The sequence below is a fragment of the Vitis vinifera genome, chromosome 7, assembly GCF_030704535.1.
Source record: "Vitis vinifera cultivar Pinot Noir 40024 chromosome 7, ASM3070453v1".
NCBI classification, from domain to species: Eukaryota; Viridiplantae; Streptophyta; class Magnoliopsida; order Vitales; family Vitaceae; genus Vitis; species Vitis vinifera.
In genome coordinates this window covers 3,110,088-3,136,776 of record NC_081811.1, presented here as the reverse complement: position 1 = coordinate 3,136,776, position 26,689 = coordinate 3,110,088, and the positions used below count along the sequence as shown (strand labels likewise).

At 32.4% G+C, this 26,689-nt stretch overlaps 3 protein-coding genes across 18 annotated transcripts; 2 read left to right on the top strand and 1 right to left on the bottom strand.

Moving 5' to 3' along the window:
• Positions 1-605: 605 nt before the first annotated feature.
• Positions 606-5,596, bottom strand: LOC100854629 (uncharacterized). 15 transcript variants are annotated; one of them, XM_010653726.3, is made up of 15 exons: positions 5,485-5,596; positions 5,359-5,389; positions 5,217-5,272; positions 5,043-5,082; positions 4,825-4,874; positions 4,308-4,433; positions 3,991-4,195; positions 3,577-3,908; positions 3,371-3,499; positions 3,135-3,268; positions 2,931-3,028; positions 2,658-2,749; positions 1,624-1,757; positions 1,024-1,123; positions 606-931 (listed from the first exon to the last, which is right to left on the bottom strand). In XM_010653726.3, exons 1-14 carry the CDS (start codon positions 5,491-5,493, stop codon positions 1,051-1,053), a joined length of 1,509 nt encoding a protein of 502 aa, XP_010652028.1. In that variant the 5' UTR covers positions 5,494-5,596; the 3' UTR covers positions 606-931; positions 1,024-1,050. The 15 variants fall into 15 exon arrangements, 14 of the variants coding, with proteins under 14 accessions (XP_010652028.1, XP_010652029.1, XP_010652027.1 ...); XM_010653727.3 differs by having other exon boundaries at positions 606-867; XM_010653725.3 differs by having other exon boundaries at positions 606-1,123.
• A 1,273-nt stretch (positions 5,597-6,869) lies between these two features.
• Positions 6,870-11,655, top strand: LOC100247725 (wee1-like protein kinase). Of its 2 annotated transcripts, none has more exons than XM_019221188.2 (10): positions 6,870-7,157; positions 7,439-7,499; positions 7,594-7,660; positions 8,295-8,558; positions 8,913-8,980; positions 9,106-9,179; positions 9,251-9,291; positions 9,394-9,542; positions 10,138-10,491; positions 11,288-11,655. In XM_019221188.2, exons 1-10 carry the CDS (start codon positions 7,012-7,014, stop codon positions 11,384-11,386), a joined length of 1,323 nt encoding a protein of 440 aa, XP_019076733.1. In that variant the 5' UTR covers positions 6,870-7,011; the 3' UTR covers positions 11,387-11,655. The 2 variants fall into 2 exon arrangements, with proteins under 2 accessions (XP_019076733.1, XP_002268578.2); XM_002268542.5 differs by having other exon boundaries at positions 6,876-7,157; positions 9,070-9,179.
• Positions 11,656-20,247: 8,592 nt separating this feature from the next.
• On the top strand, positions 20,248-24,888 carry LOC100232991 (KUP1; the record flags this gene model as incomplete). Its single annotated transcript, NM_001280973.1, is given in 8 exon segments — positions 20,248-20,406; positions 20,532-20,760; positions 21,213-21,461; positions 22,085-22,135; positions 22,746-23,006; positions 23,082-23,249; positions 23,335-23,589; positions 23,703-24,888. Coding segments are annotated over 8 exon segments (2,322 nt in total). The 3' UTR covers positions 24,665-24,888.
• Positions 24,889-26,689: the final 1,801 nt, after the last annotated feature.

The window sequence follows — 26,689 nt, the reverse complement described above, 5'->3', positions numbered from 1 at the left end:
TTGAAATGATGAGCTTACAATTATTGTATATTTAATCCGTTTTTTTTTTTGTATTGATAAAATGACAAATTTTCCCTTATTATATATTTAACCCATTGATTTAACATTTAATTTTTTTTTAAGAATACTATTATTTTTTAAAAGAATACACTTACAATTGAAAAGAAAATGAGTGTTTCATCATTATATCAATTTTTTTTCCATTGACTATTAGATTTTGATATACTATATGGACGTAGAAATCTCATTGATCGTTGTATCATATTAAAAATTTCTTAAATTTCTTTAATTTTTAGTTGATTAGATTAACATAAGTATTTAATCATTTTTTATTGACATTATGAAAATTATAAAATAATTGAAAAAAACCTAGTATCTTCACTTTGGAAATGTTACCAATGGTTTAGTCATTAAGCAATTTAGGGCCTTTTTACTATAAGGTTTTAATTCTTGGATGGACCATTAAATTTTATGTTTAACAAATGTAATTATAAAAATGTTTTTATTACGTTTAACCTACTCCTTGGTGAGAAATCAGACGTAAGAAGCAATTTCTCCAGTCTAATATTTAAGCAAAAAAAAAACAAAAAAAAAAGCATTAGAAATGTAAGAAAATAGTTGTATTACATCAAATATTAGCATATTTCTTTGTTTGGTGAAGTTGAATGAGATATTCAAAATTACAGAATTGAAATTTCCCAACCCAAATTTGACATTTCCAAGTTGGGGTGAGCTCAATGCCTTTGAATTGCTTCTTAGGAGATGCTCCATCTTTTCGAGCAAATCCATGTAAAGTGTTGCCCTTCAATATCTTATTCCTCCTTGATTTAGTAGAATTCTTGTACAACACCATCATGGTCTGTCATGCTACAATCCTTGTAAAGTTACAATTTTGTGTCTCATTCAACTCTTTGCAAGAAGTACTTTGAAACTAAGAGAAGAGAATGCGGATCGATCAGGTGTTCAACCAAGTTGAAGGCTTAGATATGTGTTTTGAAAGAGAGAATGGAATACTACATTCACCTTTTTCCTTTGGTGAAACCAGACTGATCAAATTGACATCTGGGAGAAATATGTAGCCAAGATGATTATCTTGTCGCTTCCTGTTACTTGTACCTCTTTCCTGTTCAGATGATTCATCAACACATATATGAGTATTACCTTTCATTTGAAAGTGGCATCGGAAATGTCAGAACTTTATAGTAAGCATACTATGAGAATGATATTTGATCCTATTGATAAGTGCGGATATCACTCCCAAGTTTCTTTTATGTTTGGTTTCAGGAAAGTACTAAGGCAAAGAAAAAGAGAATGCTAGAGAAAATTATTATCTCGTATTTGGTTTTATTATAGAAAATACTAAAGAAAATCAAATATAATTAAAATTAGTAAAAAAACTTAAATGTGAAACAAGTTAAAATAAGTAAATGAGTATGAAGTAGCATATAAAAATAAATTATTGACTTCAAATTTACTTTTTATTTTCCTTCTATTTTTCCTCTCTATTTTCTTTCCCTTAAATTTTCCAAGAACCAAACGTAGCCTTAGCTAGCATCAAATTTTCCTCTCATTAGGTTTTGAAAATGTAGTCCATGCAATAGATAACAGGCATGCTATCCATACCAGGCGGGATGAATACGAATCAAATTCGCAACCTCAAGCTCAACATCACCACAAGCTCTTGAGCTAAAGATAACTGTATTTAGCCTTCTTCGGCATTCCTTCAATATTTGGTAGCTCTCTCCCTGTTGGGAACTCTGCATAAGCAAGAATACAGATTCAATCATCCTCCTATGAGGATCATAACCAGACAACAATCAACATCACTTGAAAATAAGCAGCCATAACCAGAAAAATGATACTATTTTGAATAGATTTAGTCAATGATAGCAAAATGACACTATTTCATATTTTTATGTAGGTTTAACCTATAATTAATAAAAGCAGTGATGTTTCACACTCTAGATAGAGAAGATACTTCAAGGAGTGATTGATGCAACTCAGAGAATATCAATTCTATCTACACTCGTTATAAACAAATACACATTGTTCTTTCACACTCCTTGATAATGTTTTCAGACAAAATCTAGCAGTTTATCTGTTTCAAGTCATTTTGTGAGAGAAATAAGCACCATTCTGTTAAGTTGAATAGGGGCAAGTTGGAGGTTGAAAGACAGCAATTTGTTCAAAATTATAAAATGATTTAACATTACTTTCAATCACTGCCAAAATTAATATCAATGGTCATTGGAAGGCATTCTTCCTTGAAGATGTTTCCAAACATGCCCTTGCATGCTGCCAAATGACACTGAAATCAGTACAATTATTGTCATGTACCTCCTGATATTGAATATTTTGTATGTATAATTTCCAAGGAAATTATTTCATACAGAATATCTGCAGATGTCATCCTTGCAAGTAAAAAATGGTGCTAATGTTCAAAACTACCAAATAAAGTAACATGCAATCAAACTCCAAATTTACAAGCGTCTAGCAACAATAAATTGCCCGTTAATTCACAAGTCAGTGATTACTTTAAAAGAACTTACTCACTTATTCCACTAATATGCCACCACCAATAATTGATGGCTAAATGAGCAAAATTTTGTGAATCATTCACATCAACTTAATCTCAATGCAAAAATATATAAAATGACCTCTTCATTTTCAACCAAAGAGCAATTGCAAACAGTCAGCTTTGCCTCAAAGAATCGTGACAGGATTTTCACATCAATGCAGCTTGCTTCATCTGAAAACAAGGTTATAGAGGTGTTAAAGAAAAAGGAGTAATGGATGCAAAAATATGCCAAAAACACACCCCATCTCATAAGACCTTTGTCAATGCATGTTAGTTTCTATGTGTAAACAAGCTTCAAACTATGCTTAGGACAAAACTTTGAGGAAAAAATAGATCATTTTAAGTCTTTTACAATTTGGACTAGCTCCTATTTGTAACTTCTTCAAGAAATTCATGTCTCTTTCCTTTTCACTCTGCATTACTCGCTGCAACTTTCCAAACAACCCAGTGCTGCAAAGTACAAAAGCATGAGTTGTAAGAACATATCTCTCACATGGAATTTGTAATTACTAAGTCGACATAACTACAAAAATGGATACCTAGCCATGTCACTCACCCCGATGGTTTAGGCACCACAAAAAGGGGAGCCTCATCATTTACAGAGGCTGCACCTAGAGCATCATGAAATCTATCTGCCATAGTTTTTCTTTCAGCTTCTGAGACATTAAGCCTTGTATTTTGCATATTGGCCTGGCATTGGAGTTTGAAAGTTGTCCAAGTAAAATAACTAGTACACAGCACATAATATTAACAAAAAGACACGATCAAAGAACCATCACACCAAATAGGTACCTCATCATCACTCGATGGTCCACTAGCCATAGGCTCATCTGGGTCTTCATTTTGCATGGTTCTATCTTCTGATGTGGAAATATTTTTCTTAATAACAAGCTGTACCCTTCTGCCTTTTCTTCTACAACACTGGAGCAAAAACCAAATCAAATTTGCAGTAGAGAACTGTAAAACCAAAAAGTTATAGGTCAAAGAAGAAAGTGAACCATTTTAGATTTCCCTCCCAGCAGCCCATTTTTTTCCTGGAGGTCATTTAGAAGCTCGGCCACTGAATGCTTGCTACAACCATGTCCAACTGTTTGGTCACCTTGCACTGCATGAATCTCAGTCTCCTTTAACTTTTCTCCATGAAAACCATCCACAAACTCAGCTATTGCACCTTCCATGGTTTTATGTTCAATAGCTTCTAGTCCTTCAGGCACCTGATCAACCTTGGATGACCTGCTGCTTTTTTCATTAGTAATAAAAGGCCCAAATGAATCTTCCTTATTCGACTGAAAGCGGAACGAAAATTTGGGCTTGGATTTAGTTTTGCCACCTGCAGCAATAATTATGAAATTCAGGAGTGGAATCAAAAAGATACATCAGTGTTAAGCATCCACCAAGAAATGAGAAAGTACCTTTAGAGAATTTGTTTCCCCTGGAATAGGACACATGGGATGATGAACACCCAGCATTTTCATTTAAGTGAACTAGTTCCTCAGTTTCTTTAGTTACTGCAGACCATGTGTCTCCATCTTGCTTTGCACTTCCAAATTTATGAAGATCAACTTTCTGGAAATTTTTAGCCCCAGAGTTGAGGGGAAAAGTTGAGAATTTGTTTCCCTTTACCAACAAAACACAATTTCTTGCAACAAGGACAGAGCATTGTAATAAAGACAAAGCCTGCATGACAGGAAGATAAAATAGGCATGTACCATCTCAACTTACTGAGTACCTCATCATCATAGACCCTCTCTTCTGAGTTGCATTTAGATCCCTTCCTTGGAGAGAGGATCAAGTGACCCCCATTGTGGAAGACAGACATTTCATCATCATCTTCAAAAGAGAAACCTGTTTGCTTCTGATCAAATTTATGAATGTCAAAGGGCAATCTTTTGATTACTAAAGAGATTTTGAACATCTCATGGGAATTAATTGTTCTATTATAATTAATCATATCATTTTTCAAAGAAAGCCATCAATTTAAGTGGATCCTTCATCATAAAATGACAGTCATCATCACAGATGCTGATAGGGAATTCGTGGCACTGACATATCCTATAATCTTAAAACTATTCTATAACATATCACATTGCAATAGTTCCATTTTCTTTATGGCCCAATTCCGAGTAATAGAGTTCTCCCTTCAAATTCTACACACAGCACAGCTGTTACCATTCAATTCCCATGGAAAGTCCAACTCAACCTTCAGCACAAAACAAGAAAACAACAAGTCAATCGGGTTAACATGCCTCATGTGACAAATTTGCTGTTTTCCTTCCGTGATCCGCTTCATATGTACCTGCACAAGGAACGTCCTAGAATCCTGAAAACCCAATTCCATAATCAATAATCGAACAGAATCATGGCTTGTTGCTTCAACAAGGCATATATTTAACTTCACGAACCGGACAAGTAGTATATGCTTCTTGAAGGTACAATGAGTTCAAGCTCAGAATTAACTGAATACCTATGAGCAACTCAAGCTGTGATTGAATTTGAAATCCCTCCTATCAGAGTATGACTACAATTAGAATATGTCAAACCAATATGTACTCCTGTTGAAAAAACATGAGTAGAAATCCAACTACGGTAGACTAAAATCGAAGTGAAATGTAATGATTTGTGAGAGTAGAGCATAAACCTTCTTCTCAGTAGCTCCACCTAATGAAATACAATTCTGAGGCCAATCTTCTTCTTCTGAGAAAAAGAAATCAACATTGTTTAATGATTGTTTTCTTTCAAAATTCATAGTCGAATATATACATTACTGCAAGCAATTCCACCTGAAATGCTTTGATCAGACTCTGGATTTTCCTGCATGATTTCAGGGCAGAGGATTGATGTGGATGGAAGATTTTCGAAAAAATGGGAAAATCTAGGAAGAGATTGAAATTTGTAAGTGAATTTACCGGAAACATTTCGATGGATAAACCCTTGACTTAAACCCTTTTCCCCTGCGATTTTTCTCGAGGAGGAGCTCTGAGAAAATGCGAGAAAATACCCAAGGCCTTCTTGGGATGGGATGGGCCGTATAGGCCCTTCTTTTTGTGGCCCAAAACCACCCTTCATTTAAAAATAAATAAATAAATAAATAAGATTTCTTTTATTTCAAAATTAAGCCCAGTTCGTATTTTTAACTTAAATCTTGAACCAAGCTGGTTTAAAATTAAGACATTTTCAAGCTGTTTGACTTTACCTATTTTAAAATAAATTTTCCCTGATAAAAATTTTAATTTTAATTTTCTCTTAATAGAAAAAGTCCTTTTTTTTTTCTCTCTCTGTTTGACTTTACCTATTTTGTACAAAAGTTTTATTTTAAAAATAAAAAACTAGGAAGTGTATCCCATTGCATACTTAAATTTTATAAATTTGACTGAAAAATAAAATTGCTATAAATTAATAAAATTATCCAAGAAATAAAAGAATGTAATTAATATAAATTTTTTTTTGTCATTTTCTTTATTTTTTAAAGAAATTTTAATGTGAAAATTTCTATAAAAAAAGTTAACAAAATAAAAATTAGCTAATTGGGATAAAAAGTAAATCTAAAAAAAAAAATCATAAATTTCTAAAATTGAAAACAATTTTCTAAAATTTAAATATATATGTGTGTGTGCGCACGTACACACACATTTTAATCCAAAATTCAAATATCACATACACATCACCGAGTAATTACTAATCAATAGAATTTAACATCAAAAACTTTTTGTGTTTTTAATTAATCAAACATATATAGAAATCTTAATTATCATATGATTATCAATTTTTTAAGTTATCACATCATTCATCATTATAATTATTTTATTTTATTTTTATAATGGATTAGTTAAGAAAATTTATGTTGTTCAATAGATTTTTAACAATTTATATGATTCTAAATGATTTTTTTGAAAAAAAAAAATTATAATCTAGTTTATAGTAAAAATAATTAAAAATAATAATAATTAAGAAAGAGTTGTAATATTTAGACAGCAACTTAGCGTGCCATACACAAAACCAATTTGAAAGTTGTGGGCCGTCCTTTGTAGTGGGCTTCATGCTTCGCCCCACTACAACCGCACTACCTTGGAATTATCAAATCAATATCACCACAAAACTACAAGGCTTACGCGGTACGCTACCACCATAAATTGCTTCACCACAAGAACCAATCCAAACCGTTGAATTCTCTCCCAATTCCACATCACGAAACGTGTCAAAAGGAGAAACACGAATGTATTATAAGATAAACAGTACTGGATCCATACAATCTTTACCAAACCCGCGCATTTTTGAATTTTTCACTATTTTTAATTCCCGAAATTCCAAAATCTTCATTTTTTATGTAGCGTAGTTATATACAGAGAGTTTTAGAGAGGGGAGACAGAGAGCTCTCTGTCGTTGAAGAGAAAAACATAGAGAGAAGCTCTAGGAGAAGGAGACAGAAGAACGAAATGAAGGGTACCCTAGCAAGGCATTTGACGGTTCAGCTAGGTCAAGTTTCTCGCTGCCAGAACCTTCTGGAATCGGAATCCACCGTCGATAACATCGACGCTGATGTCGACGACAAAGATTTCATTCTCAGCCAAGACTTCTTCTGGTAAATTTCACGTTTTTGAATGGCGTATTTTGATTGGAGACTTGCAAGCTCAATTTGATTATTATTATGATGATTACTTTTGTATCTGTGCAAAACTCACTGAACTCGGGGATAATTTGCTTATGTTTTACTTTATAGCGCTAGAGATTGAAAAAGGTAATTTAGCTATGTTCTGCTATAAATCAACAAATGGATTTATTTATGAGCTGATGAAGAATAGACTGGATTGTATCATTCCGATATTGCTTTCCGTCTTATGGGTTGATTTTTGGTGAATGCAGCACTCCTGACTACATCACTCCTGATGGTCAAAATATTTTGAATGGTCTGGATTGCAACAAGGTGATATTTTTTTTTTTTTTTTTGAGGCTTTGGAAATTATGTGTAGTATGATTTATGATAAGAGAATTAACACTTCTTGCCTTTGCTTTGAAAGGATAACATCCCGTGCCCCAAGTCTCCGGAGAAGCTAAAGACTTCAAGAATCAAAAGGAAGAGAGAGGGTAAGATTGGTTATTGTTACAGTCAGTTTGAGTTGTGATATTTTCTGATGATATTGCTAGAATTACTATTTGGATGATGATTAGGGAGCACACTAGACTGTCTCTTTTTTTTTTTTGGAATCACAATCTCTTTTGACTTTGATTCAAGTTAATGTATAGTGCGGCAGCCATGAGTAGCAACTGTGGCCAGATGGTCTACATATATCATCTTCAGATGACCCTGATGTTAATTTCTCTAATTCAAACTTCTTTGTCTTCAAATAGAAGATACCCTGATTTGAACTTTACATAAACTAACGAATTATGCACTTGATTAAATTTATGACCAGGGTTCAACGAGATATATAGATGATGGGTCACAGCAATATTGTAGTAATTATACTTGGAAATCCATAATCCCAACTAGAAAGTAAATTAATTGGGAAATTAAAATTAATGATGTGAATACAGTATCTTGCAATTGGAGGTAGGCATTATGTTTGTGTTTTACATATCTCAGAGCAGTGACAGATTTCCCTACAAATTTTTCTCACCTCTTGCATTCTACTTTCTATTGGTTTGTTTGGTTGTTCATTAAACTTTCTATGTAATTAATGCCCTTTATTTGTAACTGAGTTTCAATTAATTTTTGCAGATGATACCTTATTAGATTCTCCCAATTCCACCTTGTTTGATCAACCAATATTGGAGCTAGAAAAAGACACTTTTGGTACGGATGAAGTTAAGGTGGAGAAAGCAATAGTAACTGGATCACAAAAGAATCAAAGTTATGTTTCACAATCTGCAGTTGCCTTACGGTGTCGGGTTATGCCCCCTCCTTGCTTAAAGAACCCATATCTGAAGAATGCTTCTGAAACTGACATAGATCCTTTTGGAAATCGAAGATCAAAATATTCAGGTATATATTTGTCTTCTTTCTGAAAGCAAGTTGAATTGATGGGTCCAATCTAAAAGATTGTGGGTGAGGTACACTAGAAGTGCTTCTGTATATCTCATGCCTTATTGCAATGTACCAAATCATATGATCCTATATTTTATTTATCTGCTAAGGATAAGCATTACTATCACAAAGTTAAGAAAGTTTTAGAGCCATAGTATTATCTTCTTATCATCTGATATCTCCGGGAACTTCTCTTTTCTTTTTCTTTAACTTAGTTGGGGGTTGGGTGGGGTTACTGCTGATTATCATAGTGTCTGTTCTGGTTTCAATTTTATATCTTGGGTTTTAATTGAATAAAGCTGCAATCTACAGGTTTTTTCCCTGCACTTATTGGTGGAGATGGCCTTTCCCGATATCACACAGATTTCCATGAGATTGAGGTATCTAACCAAACCCAAGTGTTTATATACTTCAGTGGAAGGATTAGTTTTTTATAGTATTCACTTTCTATATTGTCATTTTTCCCCAGCAAATTGGTGATGGGAACTTCAGTCGTGTTTTCAAGGTTCTGAAGAGAATTGATGGTTGCATGTATGCAGTGAAACATAGCACAAGACCATTGCATCAAGACACAGAAAGGTAGCTTCTTCATGCTTCTTGGTATTTGTAGTATTTGTCTGAGCAGCTTGCTTATGCAATAATACCTGCAGGAGGAAAGCTTTGATGGAAGTTCAAGCTTTGGCAGTTTTAGGTTTGTATGGATTCTTTCATAAGTTTTACACCTCTACAATATCTTCTCCACAAATTTGGCTCTGTTTATTTCCTAACCAGAATCATCGTTTTGCCTTTGTAGGATCTCATGAAAACATTGTAGGTTACTACACTTCATGGTTTGAAAATGAGAAACTCTATATTCAAATGGAGCTTTGTGATCACAGCTTATCCATCAAGAGATCTTCCCACTTGTTCACAGAAGGGGAAGTCCTGGAAGCTATGCATCAGGTTGATATATTTTTTTTCAAGCATATGTATGTGACTCTCATGTAAGAAAAATGAGTCCATGTGATATGGTGCAACATATGGTACATGTAGTGAACAGATAATAAGAATGACCTATAGAAGAGAGTATGCCGAGAGTCAACTTAAGTAGATGATTTTGGACAACCACTCCCTAAGTAGGAGAACAAATACAAAAGCCCAAAACCAACCGACTAAGCTAATTTTGTTTTATGACAAAGACCTAATGCATACTAGAGAGACCCATAGAAGAGAGTATGCTGAGAGTCAAAGTAAGAGGATGATTTTGGACAAATGCTACCTAAGGTAGCAGAACAAAACCAAAAGCCCAAAATCAACTGTCTGTTCTGATTTCTTTTATGGCAAAGACCTAATGTGCCAGAATATACTTATTTCATATGTAGAGCACCTATAGATGTTTTGAGTACTCAATCAACAATTCTCCTACCCTTCTCTTAGACTGTCCTTAATTTGTTTCCTGATAAATCGTATCTTGTGGTTTACCATGTCATTTAAATGTCCACTAGGACCTTAGTTTTAAGTTATTGTTAACATCTTTTCACTTGAACTTTGTCTACAGATTGCCAAGGCCTTGCAATTTACACATGAGAAAGGAATAGCTCACCTAGATGTAAAACCTGATAACATTTATGTCAAAGATGGTGTTTACAAACTTGGTGATTTTGGTTGTGCAACACTTCTTGATAGAAGCCTTCCTATTGATGAAGGTGATGCGCGTTATATGCCACAAGAAATCTTGAATGACAACTACGACCATCTTGACAAGGTTGACATGTTCTCCTTGGGAGCTGCTATCTATGAACTTATTAGAGGCTCACACTTGCCTGAATCAGGATATCAGTTTTTGAATCTTAGAGAGGGAAAACTGCCACTTCTTCCTGGCTATTCTTTGCAATTCCAGAACTTACTCAAGGTACCAAACACAATTGACTTATTAAATGTTGCCTAACCATTTTTTTTAAAGAAAGGAAATGTTTCCATATTTCACATTTGTTGTGTCTGGAAGGCAGCTCAGGGGAGGAATAAATGATTTGATTTGATTTCATTATTCATCTCACATTATGTGAATTATCTAGATTAAGTTCTGGCATAGGGTGCATTCAGATTAAAATATATGGGTGCATGAGTTCTACTGGCCAATATATTTTCTACAGTTCTCTTTCTTTCTTTTAAGTTCCAAATCTTGCAATTCTGAATTCTTATGTTGGTCAATGTGACTTTCTACTTCTTTTCAGACTAAATAGTACTAAATTATCAATATAATCTGATTTCTGTGATTTGCAACAATATTTGGGGAATAGACATCTATGATAAATATGGTCTGAAAAAAAAAATCCATTATTTATGGGAATTGGAAACATTCTACCTTGGACTAGCTTCTAAGCACACCTGTAATGACTTGAACCAGTTATAACCTGTGAGTAATAAAAAATGAGGCAGGTACCACACTTTCACTATAGAAATTAAAAGAAAATTTATCTGTCTGTAACTCCATTTCTTTACACCTATAAGAAATGAAGTTGGTGACTAGATATCATTCCAGTGGTGGTTAGAATTCATTCTTGAATTGCCTGCAGACACTCCCTTATATCAAAAGATAACTTTTACCGTCATTTCATTATTTTCTTTTTATGCTATTTTAAAGCCACTAGTTAAGATGATCTTGCACTATATGGTTGATTTATCTAATGGATTGATAATCCTCCCAGGCAATGCTGGATCCAGATCCAGTTCAGCGGCCTTCAGCTAAAGAACTAGTAGAAAATCCAATTTTTGACAGGCTCCAAAGAAATGCCAAAACCAAGTAAGGTCATTTTGCTACAATTGAACTTTGACTGGAACTGGAAGCTATGATTAAGAGATTGTATATGCAGCCACTTATATTTTGCTGGTCTGGCAAACAAGGGATGGAAAAGATTATGAATTCCCAAAATTTGTGACAATAGCATTTTGTCCACCATATGCACCATTTTTCCCCTCAGCATGGTGCAGATTTTGTAAATTGTCAAAGAAAACCTTGAGGATGCTGTAATTTTTGTTGTGATGGAATGCAGTGCTAATGATGAAGTCCCTTTGATTTTGGTGTAGCTGGTTGTGACATGAAACAGATATGGTGATAAAGTTTAGTTGACATTGAGGATAGGACTCAAGAAGTCCCTTCAATACAGGTTTGCCATTAATGTATTTTCCTAATAATCTGAAAAGTCCTGCATTTCTAGGTTTGTACGTTTACAATTGTAGCCTTCTATTTTGAGCTTTCATCCTCATTACTTGTGTGCTTTTAGAATAGAAGCTGTCAAAATAATGCTAGAACCAATGGATAAACATCTTCATCAACCTCATGCCTTGTCTGTTAGCCATATAACCAATCTTGCTTAATCATCTGTAAGAAAAACCTGAGCGCATAATACAAATTAAGCGTTGGCATGTTGGTTGCATTAGGTTGTGACCATTTCTTCTTTGTATTACATGACTAATAAGTTTCTGACATCAAACAAAATACACACAACACACATTTGTTATTCAGTCATTCATCTCGAATATTCCCCTTTTGACATGCATATATGCCTTTGCCTTACCATATCAACTGTTTGTTTCTGCCATTGGACACCCCATGGTTTGAACACATTGTTTAATGAATTATTAGATGTTTGAAAGCTACATTTAACATAAACCATAAATTTTTAACGTGCAATCCAAGCAAAGCTTTGTTCAGAAAAGTGCAATAATTGTTATCCTGGTCAAAACAATATCTTATGTTTGGCTTATGCAACCTAACAGATGGGGGCTTTGTTTGAAGCATCCCAGAACCTAGTATGAATGAGAGAATTAAAAACTGAGACATGGCCTAGCCGTCGCTGTTCTTAATATCAAATAAATGTATATTTAGTAGTTTTCTAGAATTTAATTGCTTGCACAAAGCATTCAATTATTGTCACTGGTAGGCACTTAATAGTCTCTTTTGGGAACCTAGGGAAGAAGAGGAAACAGTTTGGAGATTGACGCCCATTTGTTTTTTTTGGTGTATTTTGGGAGAGCGAAACCGAAGAATTTTCCAAGTGGAAGGGTTGTCAGACCAAAGCGAACCTCTTTTTCTGTTTACTTGTAGAGTGGTCTCATCAGTTTTTGGTTGATTGACATGGTGGTTAGCTTTATTTCTCTCTAGTTTTGGCCCTTTTTGTATACTGCCACTAAACATGGGGTGCGTCTCGTGTTTTGAAGTCTTCTTAATTCAATCCGCCTTTGTCTATGAAAAAAGACAAAGTCTCTTTTGGGACCTGTATCTCCTGCACTAGATATCACTGAATTAGAAAAGGCCTGAAAAAAATATGGGCAACTAGTAGAATTTTTGTGATGTTAGGTGTGTGAATGTCAATGCAAATTGTATAAAACCAGATCCAAGAATCTCCGATAAAATGTTAGTAATTAGTCACCCTATGATGTCTTCACATACACATTTTTCTTTGGAGGGGGACCACCATGATAACCTAAAAGCACGGGGGAGAAAAGTTTGCTATATCTGTGTAGACTTGTTTTAAAACGTACGAGGGCTAGTCATCCAAAATGAATGAAATGTTGCATCCTATGAATCCACCCCCAATTTTCATGGACCACAAATTAGAGGGGCAGGTTATGTCAAACAAACATGGTACTGATTTGAACACCTAAGAGGTCACATACACCGCCCTTCAATGCCCCAAAAGTATTGATTTCAATACAACACATGCACAATTGGAAGTCTTGATAGCTGCCTCTCTTGACCCCCACTACCAAATCAGAGGCTTACAGCTCTACCTACCCATTTACAATTTTGTGCCCTTCTGTGTTGGATTAATCTCTGTGATTTCTGTCGAAAGGGCAGCCAGACTTGGCTTACTCTCATGCGTCATTTGTTCTCATTAGTTGTATTATTGTTGATGTCCCCGATGTGCCACCAACAAGGCCTCACTATTATTGCTAAGTAATAATTTATGGGAACAACCACTCATTGGTCAAGCATTGCTGTAAGAATATTCCCTGAGGTTAGAGTCATGGAGAGGGAGAGAGAGAGAGAGCGACCTCAATAATTTTAAATTTTGAATTATTGCTATTTTTTCCCTTTCTATGAATCTTCTTTGATGGAGAAGTTTTGTGTCATGCTCCCATTTTTTTATTGCTCAGTGGTGTTCATTGAACTTCTCTGTAATCAATTAAATATATTAAAAGGTCTTATCAATTCAGTTTCATAGAAATTTTTTTAAGTCGTAATGTCAACTTTATGATAAGATACCTAAAATCATTCCTCGGCTCTCAAGGAAAAATGTAAAGAAAAAAAAAGAGTGTAAAAAAAAGCGGGTAAAAATAAAAAATAAGTTTAAATTGAATAAATTATTTATATATATATTTTTAAATTTATTTTATTTATTTCTCAATTAAATAATTTTAAAATATATAAATTTTAAATTAATTTTAATTACTTTTTTTTTTCTCTGGGAATTAAATATGGTATTAATAAATATAATGTTCTTGTCATTAAAATATACCCAAAAATTTAAAAGTTAATATATATCTATAATGTTTTTCCACTCCCTGCCAACCCATCAATTGTTTTTTTACTTACTTCACACGTGCATTGCACCTTTTGAAGTTCTTTGATCCTAAAAGGTTGGTGGAAAGAATAGGAAGTGAATTGAAAGGCAAGAAAATGTAAGAGGAAAAAATTTATTTTATATGTTTACTTAAGACGCTGAAAAACACCAAGGACAAAAATGTTTAAAAAAACTGCCTTTTTTTCATATTTAGTTTTATTGTATAAAATATAAAAGAAAATCAAATAAAACTTTATATATTCTAAAATTATTTAATTTTTATATAGCAAAAAAAAAAAAAGTGAAATAAATTTAAAAAAACATGTAAAAATAATTTATTGATTTTGAATATGTTTATTATTTGCATTTTTTCTAAACCAAATATAGCCAAAATTTTTAAATGATTCATTTTATTTTTTGAATTTTTTGTGATCCTAAATCTTTAGTTTCAATAAATTGAAAGCTGCAATAACTCATTATAATTTCCAAACAAGACCTACCAATATACGCAATTTTGTTCTAAGGTCAACCCTGTGATAGATATCCTGTGATCGATGACACGTGTCACAAGTGACCAAGAGGGATATGCACGTTTTCACCCCACAAGAAAGTTCAGAGCTCCACTCTCCCCCCATACATATCAAGTTTCACTCGCCGTCTTCTGTTGTGCACCTCTCAACAATCTACTACGTGGCAATAGCAAGAAGGGAGTACAGTTTTTTTTCTACATCCGAGAGTAGGACTACGCTGTTGCCAACTGTAGCAAACGGACGTCTTTGACGGGTGGTAATTGTGGACTATCTATATTTCCAAATTTACCCCTCATTCATCTTAGAACATGGAAATTGCCATTATCGATTTTATTACTTATTTTTAAATAATAAATTTTGGGTATTCTAGTTAATGTGCTTTGAAATGTAATTAAGTCTTGCCGAATCCAATATTTTTAGCAGACGCATGCTTGAAGAAAAAAAATGGTAAAATAAATTAATAAATATAATATCTTTCTAAAAAATAAATTAATAATTAGAAAAAAATAATTATTATAATATAGAGGTAAGAATAAAAATATCAATAATTATGAATATATCGGTATTTCGATTTTATGAATATTTTAATATAAAATATCCGTAAAAATTAATAAAATTTTGAAAATATTAAAAAAAAATCTAAAAAATTATATAAGAAGTAAAAGTAGATATTTTAAAGTTATTTTTTTTAAATATATATATATATATATATATTATGATATTTGATAATAATATCTTTTATGTTGATAAAAAATATAAATTTTATAAATGTATATTTATTATTAAGTTGCATCATAGATTATTTTATAATATTATTATGATAATATGTCTAATTTTAAAATATATTTAATATGAAATTTATGGTCCATTTTAATTTAAATGTATTTAATGATATCAAATAAATAATAATATATGTATTTTTTTTAATATTTATATTTAATAAATATGTAAAAAAGATCTATTAATAAAATTATGTTTTTATATTTTTGATAATAAATTAAATCAAATATAAATTTAAAATAATTATAATTTATTTCTTTAATAATAAAAAAATTAAAAATTTAATATATCCCAAAATATAGATGAAATATAAAACGAAAAAAAAAAGAGGGTAAAATATCCAAAAATATCATATATATCTTCTCAATATGTGCGATACATCTGGATATTTTAATTCTTTGGGTCACATCCAGTTAATGGGTCAATTGGGGTGCACAACCAATCACATTTTTTGTTCCAATTTTTGTTTACCTAGTCAAAATTGGGACTTTTCTCAATAGTACAGCAATTTAAAAAAGTTATGCTTAAATTACTGTACTGGCAGAAGTTATTACAAATATAGGGTAGTTTTTGCCACATAGGAGAGAGGAGAGAGGAAAGAGGAGAGAGGAGAGAGGAGAGAGGGTGAGAGAAGAGAGGAAAGAGGAGAGAAGGTGACTGTAAAAAAAAAGCAAACTCGTCTCTTGAAGAGACGAGTTCCATGAAAGAAGAGAGGAAAGAGGAGAGAGGAGAGAGGAGAGAGGGTGAGAGAGAGGAGAGAGGAGAGAGGAGAGAGGAGAGAGGGTGTGTAAAAAAAAGCAAACTCGTCTCTTGAAGAGACGAGTTCCATGAAAAAAAATATATATATAATTTTAAAAAAATTCTAAACAATTATTCAAGGGAACTCGTCTCTTGAAGAGACGAGTTCCATGTAAAAAAAATATATATTTTTTTAAAAATATATTTTTTAATTTAAAAAAACCCAAATTTAAAAAAAAAAAAAAAAAATTTCCAAAAAGGGAACAAAGAGACGAGTTCCATGTAAAAAAAAATATATATTTTATTTTAAAAAATCCCAAATTTTTTTTTAAAAAAAAAATAAAATTCCAAAGGGAACTTGTCTCTTGAAGAGACGAGTTCCATGTAAAAAAAAAAATATTTTTTAAAAAATATATTTTTTATTTTAAAAAATCCCAAATTAAAAAAAAAAAAAATTCCAAAGGGAACTCGTCTCTTCAAGAGACGAGTTCCATGTAAAAAAGAATATTTTTTAAAAAAAAATCCTAAATTAAAAAAAAAAAAAAATCCAAAGGGAACTCGTCTCTTGAAGAGACGAGTTCCATGTAAAAAAAAAAATATTTTTTTAAAAATATATATATTAAAAAAAAATCCCAAATTAAAAAAAAAAAAAAACACACACAATTCCAAAGGGAACTCGTCTCTTAGAGACGAGTTCCATGTAAAAAAAAATATATTTTTTATTTTAAAAAATCCCAAATTTAAAAAAAAAAAAAAAACACACACAATTCCAAAGTGAAGAGACGAGTTCCATGTAAAAAAAAATATATTTTTTATTTTAAAAAATCCCAAATTTAAAAAAAAAATAAATAAATTCCAAAGGGAACTCGTCTCTTTATATTAAAAAAAAAAAATCCCAAATTAAAAAAAAAAAAAAAAAAAAACACAATTCCAAAGGGAACTCGTCTCTTCAAGAGACGAGTTCCATGTAAAAAAAAATATATTTTTTTAAAAATATATTTTTTATTTTAAAAAATCCCAAATTAAAAAAAAAAAAAAAAAAATTCCAAAGGGAACTCGTCTCTTGAAGAGACGAGTTCCATGTAAAAAAAAAATTATTTTTTTAAAAATATATATATATTAAAAAAAAAATCCCAAATTAAAAAAAAAAAAAAAAAAAAATTTAATTCCAAAGGGAACTCGTCTCTTCAAGAGACGAGTTCCCATGTAAAAAAAAAATATTTTTTTAAATATATATATATATTAAAAAAAAAAAAAAAAAAAAAAAAAAAAAAAACAATTCCTCAAAATTCCTAACAGACGAGTTCTCATCTAAAAAAAAATATTTTTTTTTAAATATAAAATTTCAAGAGACGAGTTCCTTTAGGAAAAAAAATATATTTTTTAAAAAATATATTTTTTATTAAAAAATCCCAAATTTAAAAAAAAAAAAAAATTTTCCAAAGGGAACTCGTCTCTTGAAGAGACGAGTTACATGTAAAAAAAAATATATTTTTTAAAAAATATATTTTTTATTTTAAAAAATCCCAAATTTAAAAAAAAAAAAAAAAAATTGCAAAAGGAACTCGTCTCTTGAAGAGACGAGTTCCATGTAAAAAAAAAAATATTTTTAAAAAAATATATTTTTTATTTTAAAAAATCCCAAATTTAAAAAAAACAAAAATAAATTCCAAAGGGAACTCGTCTCTTGAAGAGACGAGTTCCATGTAAAAAAAAATATATTTTTTTAAAAATATATATATTAAAAAAAAAAAATCCCAAATTAAAAAAAAAAAAAAAAAAAAAAACACAATTCCAAAGGGAACTCGTCTCTTAATATATTTTTAAAAAAATATATTTTTTATTTTAAAAAATCCCAAATTAAAAAATATATTTTTTTTCCTAAAGGAACTCGTGTCTTAAAATTTTATATTTAAAAAAAAAATATTTTTTTTAGATGAGAACTCGTCTGTTAGGAATTTTGAGGAATTGTTTTTTTTTTTTTTTTTTTTTTTTTTTTTAATATATATATATATTTAAAATTTTTTTTTTTTTTACATGGGAACTCGTCTCTTCAAGAGACGAGTTCCCTTTGGAATTAATTTTTTTTTTTTTAATTTGGGATTTTTTTTTAATATATATATATTTTTAAAAAAATAATTTTTTTTTTACATGGAACTCGTCTCTTGAAGAGACGAGTTCCCTTTGGAATTTTTTTTTTTTTTAATTCGGGATTTTTTAAAATAAAAAATATATTTTTTTTTACATGGAACTCGTCTCTTCAAGAGACGAGTTCCCTTTGGAATTGTGTTTTTTTTTTTTTTTTTTTCTAATTTGGGATTTTTTTTTAATATATATATTTTAAAAAAAATATTTTTTTTTTTACATGGAACTCGTCTCTTCAAGAGACGAGTTCCCTTTGGAATTTATTTTTGTTTTTTTTAAATTTGGGATTTTTTAAAATAAAAAATATATTTTTTAAAAAATATATTTTTTTTTACATGGAACTCGTCTCTTCACTTTGGAATTGTGTGTTTTTTTTTTTTTTTTTTTTTAATTTGGGATTTTTTTTTTAATATATATATTTTTTAAAAAATATATTTTTTTTTACATGGAACTCGTCTCTTGAAGAGACGAGTTCCCTTTGGATTTTTTTTTTTTTTAATTTGGGATTTTTTAAAATAAAAATTATATTTTTTAAAAAATATATTTTTTTTTACATGGAACTCGTCTCTTCAAGAGACGAGTTCCCTTTGGAATTTTTTTTTTTTTGGAATTTTTTTTTTTTAAATTTGGGATTTTTTAAAATAAAAAATATTTTTTTTTTTACATGGAACTCGTCTCTTGGATTTTTTTACATGGAACTCGTCTCTTCAAGAGACGAGTTCCCTTGAATAATTGTTTAGAATTTTTTTAAAATTATATATATATTTTTTTTCATGGAACTCGTCTCTTCAAGAGACGAGTTTGCTTTTTTTTACACACCCTCTCTCCTCTCTCCTCTCTCCTGTCTCCTCTCTCTCACCCTCTCTCCTCTCTCCTCTCTCCTCTTTCCTCTCTTCTTTCATGGAACTCGTCTCTTCAAGAGACGAGTTTGCTTTTTTTTTACAGTCACCCTCTCTCCTCTCTCCTCTCTCCTATCTCCTCTCTCTCACCCTCTCTCCTCTCTCCTCTCTCCTCTTTCCTCTCTTCTCTCACCCTCTCTCCTCTCTCCTCTCTCCTCTTTCCTCTCTCCTCTCTCCTATGTGGCAAAAACTACCCTATATTTGTAATAACTTCTGCCAGTACAGTAATTTAAGCATAACTTTTTTAAATTGCTGTACTATTGAGAAAAGTCCGTCAAAATTGGTGGGCAAATGTGAAGCCAAGAAAATTTGAATTGAGGAGAAACATAGAGAAAGGTCCAATTTTGCTTTACTATAAATGGCATTGAAATACCCCTTTATTCAAAATGGCAGTTGGGTTTTCCTTGTTTGGTTTTGCATGTCAGACAATGAATTCAATTCATTTGTTCACACATCAACATCTTATGTTAATAATATAAGTTATTAACTACAAATCACCTCAATTTGTGATCCATACATGAGAAGGTATAAGAACATAATCTATACTTTCCCTAAATTATTGGATATATTAATTTTAAAAATATTTTCAATTTTGTAAAGGAATATTTCAAAAAATAACTTTTAATTAATACCATACAAAATATCATAAATTTAGAAAAAGCAAAACTTGAAGAAGAAATTATTGGCTTCTGATATCAATCATTCAACCCTACGAAATACTATATTTTCCAATAAATTTGAAAAATAAATGGTAAAAAAAAAAAAAGATTCTCATAATCTCATTTGCTAATTCAGAAAATCAAACTACGCGGCTTCCAATCGAGAGAGTCAGGCCAGGGCATGAAAGGTAAATAACCCTAAAACCAAGAAGCAAACATTTGGGAGATACCCATCAACATCTCCCACCTTGAACTTCACGTTTCTTCTTCACTCTTTTCAGACCTTTCTGTGCCTTTAAATTGGCCTCTCCATCTTCTGCAAACCCTCCATGCCAATCCAAGCCCTTTTCAGATCATAGAAAATGTCTTCTGATGTGGTAAACAGCCCTGACGGGACCCATGATCAAGGCCTCACATCAAAGAAACTCTCATGGGGAAAACTACGTCGTATGGACTCCTTAGATATGGAGTCCGGGACTGTCCATGGCCATAGCCACCATGGCTCCAGGGTCTGCACCCCCCCCATCCTGATATGATTTTCCTGTTATTATATATCTGCATGCATAGCAACTGGGGAAAAGGGAAAAGGAGATTGATGTTTTTTTTTGTTTTTTTTTTATTTTCTGTTTTGAAGGGCACCAAGAACTGGTCTGTGATACTGCACCTGGCGTTTCAGAGCATTGGAATAGTGTATGGGGACATTGGAACTTCGCCTTTGTACGTGTATGCAAGCACTTTCACTGATGGTGTCAAACATAATGATGATATTCTGGGGGTTCTTTCTCTCATCTTCTACACCCTCACCCTCATCCCTCTCTTCAAGTACGTCTTGATTGTTTTGAAGGCCAACGATAATGGCGATGGTGAGAGCTCATCATCTTTAATGACCTTTGATTTTAATTCAAATGAATCCTACTTTGATCTTCTTTTTCTATCTTTCCTTTTTCTTTTTCTTTTTTTTTTTTGCCATTTTTTCTAGTGTTGATCATTGATGAGATGAGTGGAAAACACCTTTGAAAGCCAACTGTGAAGCATCAAATTGTGTGACTTACCCATTAAAATAACCATGCAGGCTCCAACTGGGGAAGGGAAACTTCCTTCGTATGTGCTTAATCAATGATAAACAGTTGTGCACTCAGTCCAATGAATCTTTCTTTTTTTTTTTTTAAAAAAAGAAGAAGATATTTTCTGCCCTTTCAACCCTAAATATATGGTCACATTATATTACTCAAAAAAAAAAAAAAAAAGAGAAAGGAAAATAGCCCATTAAGCTTAGAATTTATACACTTCTTTTAAACACTGATGAATATCACAGGAGGGACATTTGCTTTGTATTCTCTTATATGCCGATATGCCAAGGTGGGGTTGATCCCTAGTCAACAGGCTGAGGACAGAGAAGTCTCCAATTTCCGGTTGGAGCTGCCTAGTAAAAGCCTGCAGAGGGCATCAAAGCTCAAGTCTAAGCTAGAGAAGAGCAACTTTGCTAAGTTCTTTCTGTTGTTTGCTACAATGCTTGGCACTTCCATGGTGATTGGTGATGGTGTCCTCACTCCTTGCATCTCAGGTTAGTTTTATTTCCTGCTTTATTTTCTTTATCCTATTTCTTTTTTTTCATCCTTGTTTTCACATGATGATTTTTTAATTTCGAAATACTTTTCTTACTTTGGAATGTAAAAAACCAGCATAATTTACATCATCTTTTTTTAGTTAGTTTGAGATTAGAAGGTTTCTTTCTTTCATAATAAATGGCTTTTCCTTTTACAAATTTTTGTTACCAAAATTAATTTAGTTGGATTTTAGTTTACCAAAAAAATGGGTTTCGTCCTTCACTCTCTTAATTGTGTTTGGTTCCGAAAAATAATAAGAAAAAAAGAAATATAAAGGAAAATGATTTTTTCATATTTGGTTGTCTTATGAAAAATATATATATATATATAATTAAAACTAATTAAAAACTTATATATTTTTAAATGATTTAATCTTTATATTAATGAGTTAAAATAAATAAAATGAGTTTGAAGTAACAAAAAAAATAATTTATCAACTTTTAATCTATTTTTTATTTTCCTTCATTTTTTTTTCTTCTATTTTTTCTTTATATTTTCTTTCCCGTATATTTTCTTTCAAATTTTCTGGAACCAAACATAATCTTATTATATATTTGACATTTGACTTTGCATATCACAGTTTTATCTGCTGTGGATGGCATCAAGGCAGCCACAGATTCAATGACGGAAGGTAATTTTTCTCAACTTTTAAAATTAACTACTAAAATAATTATTTATTTAATATTTGGATAATTTTTTTATAAGTTTTTAATTTTTTTTTTTTGAAAAAAAAAGAATGGTATTTTTGTACATATTTTTTTTTTATTTTTACAAGATTTGTAAATAAATTAATTAATAAATGAGGTTTGTCCAAATTTGACTAGTAAAGTGTAGACAAAAGCGTTGAATCCGATGGCTTATATTAATAGCTTTTGGACATCTGAACAGCCCACGTTAACTTGGAATCTTTTCCTTTTTAAGGAAAAAACAAAAAAAAAAACAGAAAAACCAATGGGTTTACACTGTTGACAAATTAAAAATAACCCTTTCAAATTACAATAACATCCTCATATAATTATTGTTAATAATATTTTGACTTGTCCACTTCCTTAGTCGGTAAAAGTCTAAATGATTAAATACAATAAAAATGTCTTATTAGAAAATAATTTTTTAAAAATGGTTATATAAGCATGCTATTGATCATTTTTTCCCTCAGTTTGAAAAAGTAAATAAATTTATTTATGATAATTTTATTTAAATAATAATTCTAACTTAAATACCATTTTCCTTTGTGCAAACAGATAGGATTGTTTGGATATCGGTAGCCATCTTGGTATGCCTCTTCATGGTACAAAGATTTGGAACTGACAAAGTTGGCTACAGTTTTGCTCCAATAATCTGTGTTTGGTTCGCATTAATTGGTGGCATTGGGGTCTACAACTTCATCAAGTTTGATCCAACAGTCGTTAAAGCCATTAATCCCAAGTACATCATCGATTACTTCACAAGGAACAAGAAACAAGCCTGGATTTCCCTTGGTGGGATCGTTCTCGCCATTACAGGTTTGGATATACATTAATCAATTCTCCTCCATCAATAACTCGGAAAATTCTCAAATAGTTTCTGGGAAAATGTAGGGACGGAGGCGCTGTTTGCTGATGTTGGCCACTTCACAGTTCAATCGATACAGTTAAGTATGTGCACTGTCACATACCCTGCTCTTGTATTGGCATACACTGGACAAGCCTCTTTTCTCCGGAAACACCATGAGGATGTTGGTGATCTTTTCTTCAAGTCCATACCACGTGAGCATTCTGGTCTTAGAGTCTGTTTTCTGTCTTCTTGTTGGTTCTTTTATTGGTTCATTGAGGTGAGGTTTCTCTGTTGCAGATCGTCTGTACTGGCCGATGTTTGTTGTGGCTGTGTCCGCGTCGATCATTGCTAGTCAAGCAATGATTTCTGGGACTTTCTCCATAATTCAGCAGTCACTCTCATTGGGGTGTTTTCCTCGAGTAAAGATTGTGCATACATCAACTAAGTATGAAGGGCAAGTGTACATTCCTGAGGTCAATTACCTTCTCATGCTGGCTTGTGTAGGGGTCACTCTCGGGTTCAAGACTACTACAAAGATTGGAAATGCATATGGTAGTCCACACAGTTCACCCTTGTTTCATATCTTCATTTCTTGGCCTTTTTTTAACTTTTCAAGCTTAATGTTGTTTTGAAATGATCATAATTATGAGTCTTTGTTGGTATAGGGATTGCGGTGGTGTTCGTGATGACCCTCACCTCATCATTTCTGGTTCTTGTGATGATCATGATATGGAAAACCCATATCCTTCTTGTGATCTCATATGTTGTGGTCATTGGTAGCATTGAGCTTCTGTATCTAAGTTCAGTCCTTTACAAGTTTGATCAAGGCGGGTATCTACCCTTGGCCTTTGCCTTAGTTCTGATGACCATAATGTACATTTGGAATGATGTGTACCGGAGGAAATACTATTATGATCTGGATCACAAGATTTCTCCTGAGATGGTGAAGGAATTAGTAGCGAGCACACACTTTAGTAGAATACCAGGACTGGCCATCTTCTACTCTGAGCTTGTTCATGGCATCCCGCCCATCTTCAAGCATTACATGGAAAATGTGCCTGCCTTGCATTCAGTTCTTGTTTTCGTCTCAATCAAGTCTCTCCCCATAAGCAAGGTTCCAATGGAGGAACGATTCCTCTTCCGCAGGGTAAACCCAGACGATCTTTATGTGTTTCGGTGTGTGGTGAGGTATGGGTACACTGACGTGCGATCCGAGGAAGAGCCTTTTGAGAGATTGCTGGTTGAAAGATTGAAGGAGTTCATAAGAGAAGAGATGATGATGACCCCGACATTAACACACAGTAATGAAGACATGGTTTCTGGAGAGCTGCAAGATGGGTTGATTAATGGTGAGAAGGAGAGTGAAGAATCAAAGCAAATTGATGAAGAAAGGCGCCAAGAGGATGTTGACAAAGATATTGAAGCAATTGATAGAGCGGCACGAGCTGGTGTGGTGCACTTCATCGGTGAGAATGAGGTGATTGCAGAGAAGGGCTCCAAATTAGGGAAAAAAGTTTTGATAAATGTTGGCTATAATATCTTGAAGAAGAATTTGAGACAGACAGAAAAGGTGTTTGACATTCCACACAAACGTATGTTGAAAGTGGGAATGATCTATGAGCTTTGAAACATGGGAAGACTATGATCAACAAAAAGTCCCATTAGTATAAAGTGATAAGGCTGCTTGTAGCTAGCTAGAATAGCTAAAAAAAAATTGTAGCAACAGTACTTCTCTTCTCAAGCATGTATTAGCCAAAATTCAATCCGGAAGGCTTGGTAACAAGAAAGAAGTTTGTAGTGAAGGTATAGATATGGAATGAGGATTTAATATATATATATCTTTTCAAAAAATATTTTCAAATTTGTAAAGGAATATAATTGGAAGTTATATTTCCAAAAATATCTTTTAATTAATACCATAAAAAATATTATAAATTTAGAAAATTCAAAACTTGAAGAACAAATTATTGGTTTCTGATATCAACCATTCACAAATTTGGAAAATAAATGGGGAAGGACACTCATAATTTCATTTACTAATTCATAAAATCAACCACGCGGTTGTCAACCAAAAGTCATGGCAGGGCATAGAAGGTAAGAAGCATAAAACCAAGAAGCAAACATTTGGGAGATGTCCATCGACATCTCCCACCCTGAACTTCACGTTTCTTCTGCACTTCTTTCAGACCTTTCTGTGCCTTTAAATCGACCTTTCCTCCTTCTGCTAACCCTCCAGGCTAATCAAAGCCCTTTTCGGATCATAGAAAATGTCTTCTGATGTGGTAAACAGCCCTGACGAGACCCATGATCAAGGCCTCAAATCAAAGAAACTCTCATGGGGAGAACTACGTCGTATGGACTCCTTAGACATGGTGTAACATATGGTACATGTAGAGAACAGATTAGAAGAATGACCCATAGAAGAGAGTATGCCAAGAGTCAAGAGGATGATGTTGGACAACCACTGCCTAAAGTAGGAAAACAAAGACAAAAGCCTAAAACCAACCGACCAAGCTAATTTTGTTTTATGACAAAGACCTAATATATACTGGAGCGACCCATAGAAGAGAGTATGCTGAGAGTCGAAGTAAGAGGATGATTTTGGACAACTGCTACCGAAAGTAGCAGAACAAAACCAAAGGCCCAAAATCAATTGTCTGTTCTAATTTCTTTTATGGCAAAGACCTAATGTGCCAGATAAATACTCATTTCATTTGTAGAGCACCTATATAATCCTACCAGGCAATGCTGGATCCAAATCCAGTTTGGCGGCCTTCAGCTAAAGAACTGGTAGAAAATCCAATTTTTGACAGGCTCCAAAGAAATGCCAAAACCAAGTAAGGTCATTTTGCAACAATTGAACTTTGAATGGAACTGGAAGCTATGATTAAGAGATCGTATATGCAAACACTTATATTTTTCTGGTCCAGCAAACAAGGGATGGAAAAGATTATGAAGTCACAAAAATTTTGGCAATAGGTTTTTGTCCACTGTATGCACCATTCTTCCCCTCAGCATGGTGCAGATTGTGTAAATTGTCAAAGAAAATCTTGAGGACGCTGTAATTTTTATTGTGATGGAATGCAGTGCTAATGAAGAAGTCACTTTCATTTTGGTGTAGCTGGTTGTGACATGAAACAGATATCAGCGATAAAGTTTGGTTGACAGTGAGGATAGCATTCAAGAAGTCCCTTCAATACAGGTTTGCCAGTAATTTATTTTCCTAATAATCTGGGAAGTTCTGAATTTCAAGGTTTGTACGTTTACAATTTCCAGGTTTCTAGGTTTGGCACGTAGATTGCATTAGGTTGTGACCATTTCTTCTTTGTATTAGATGACTAATAAGTTTCTGACATCAAACAAAAACACATAAACGTGCACATTTATCATTCGTCCATGATATTCCCCTGTTGACACGTATTATTGAAAGGAATTAGACATTATGTTAGTTTATGAATCCAACACGAATTCTATCTCTATGATATAAAAGAGCAATAACCAATTTCCTCTTCTAGCAAGGGGATGAGAAAGAGAGAAAAAGAGGCGTATTTTATTTGACGGTTTTGGCATTGGCAAGGTAACGTTTCAATTCACCATTTCCATTTTGGAAAAGAATTAGACATTATATTAGTTAATGAATTCTGAAGAATTC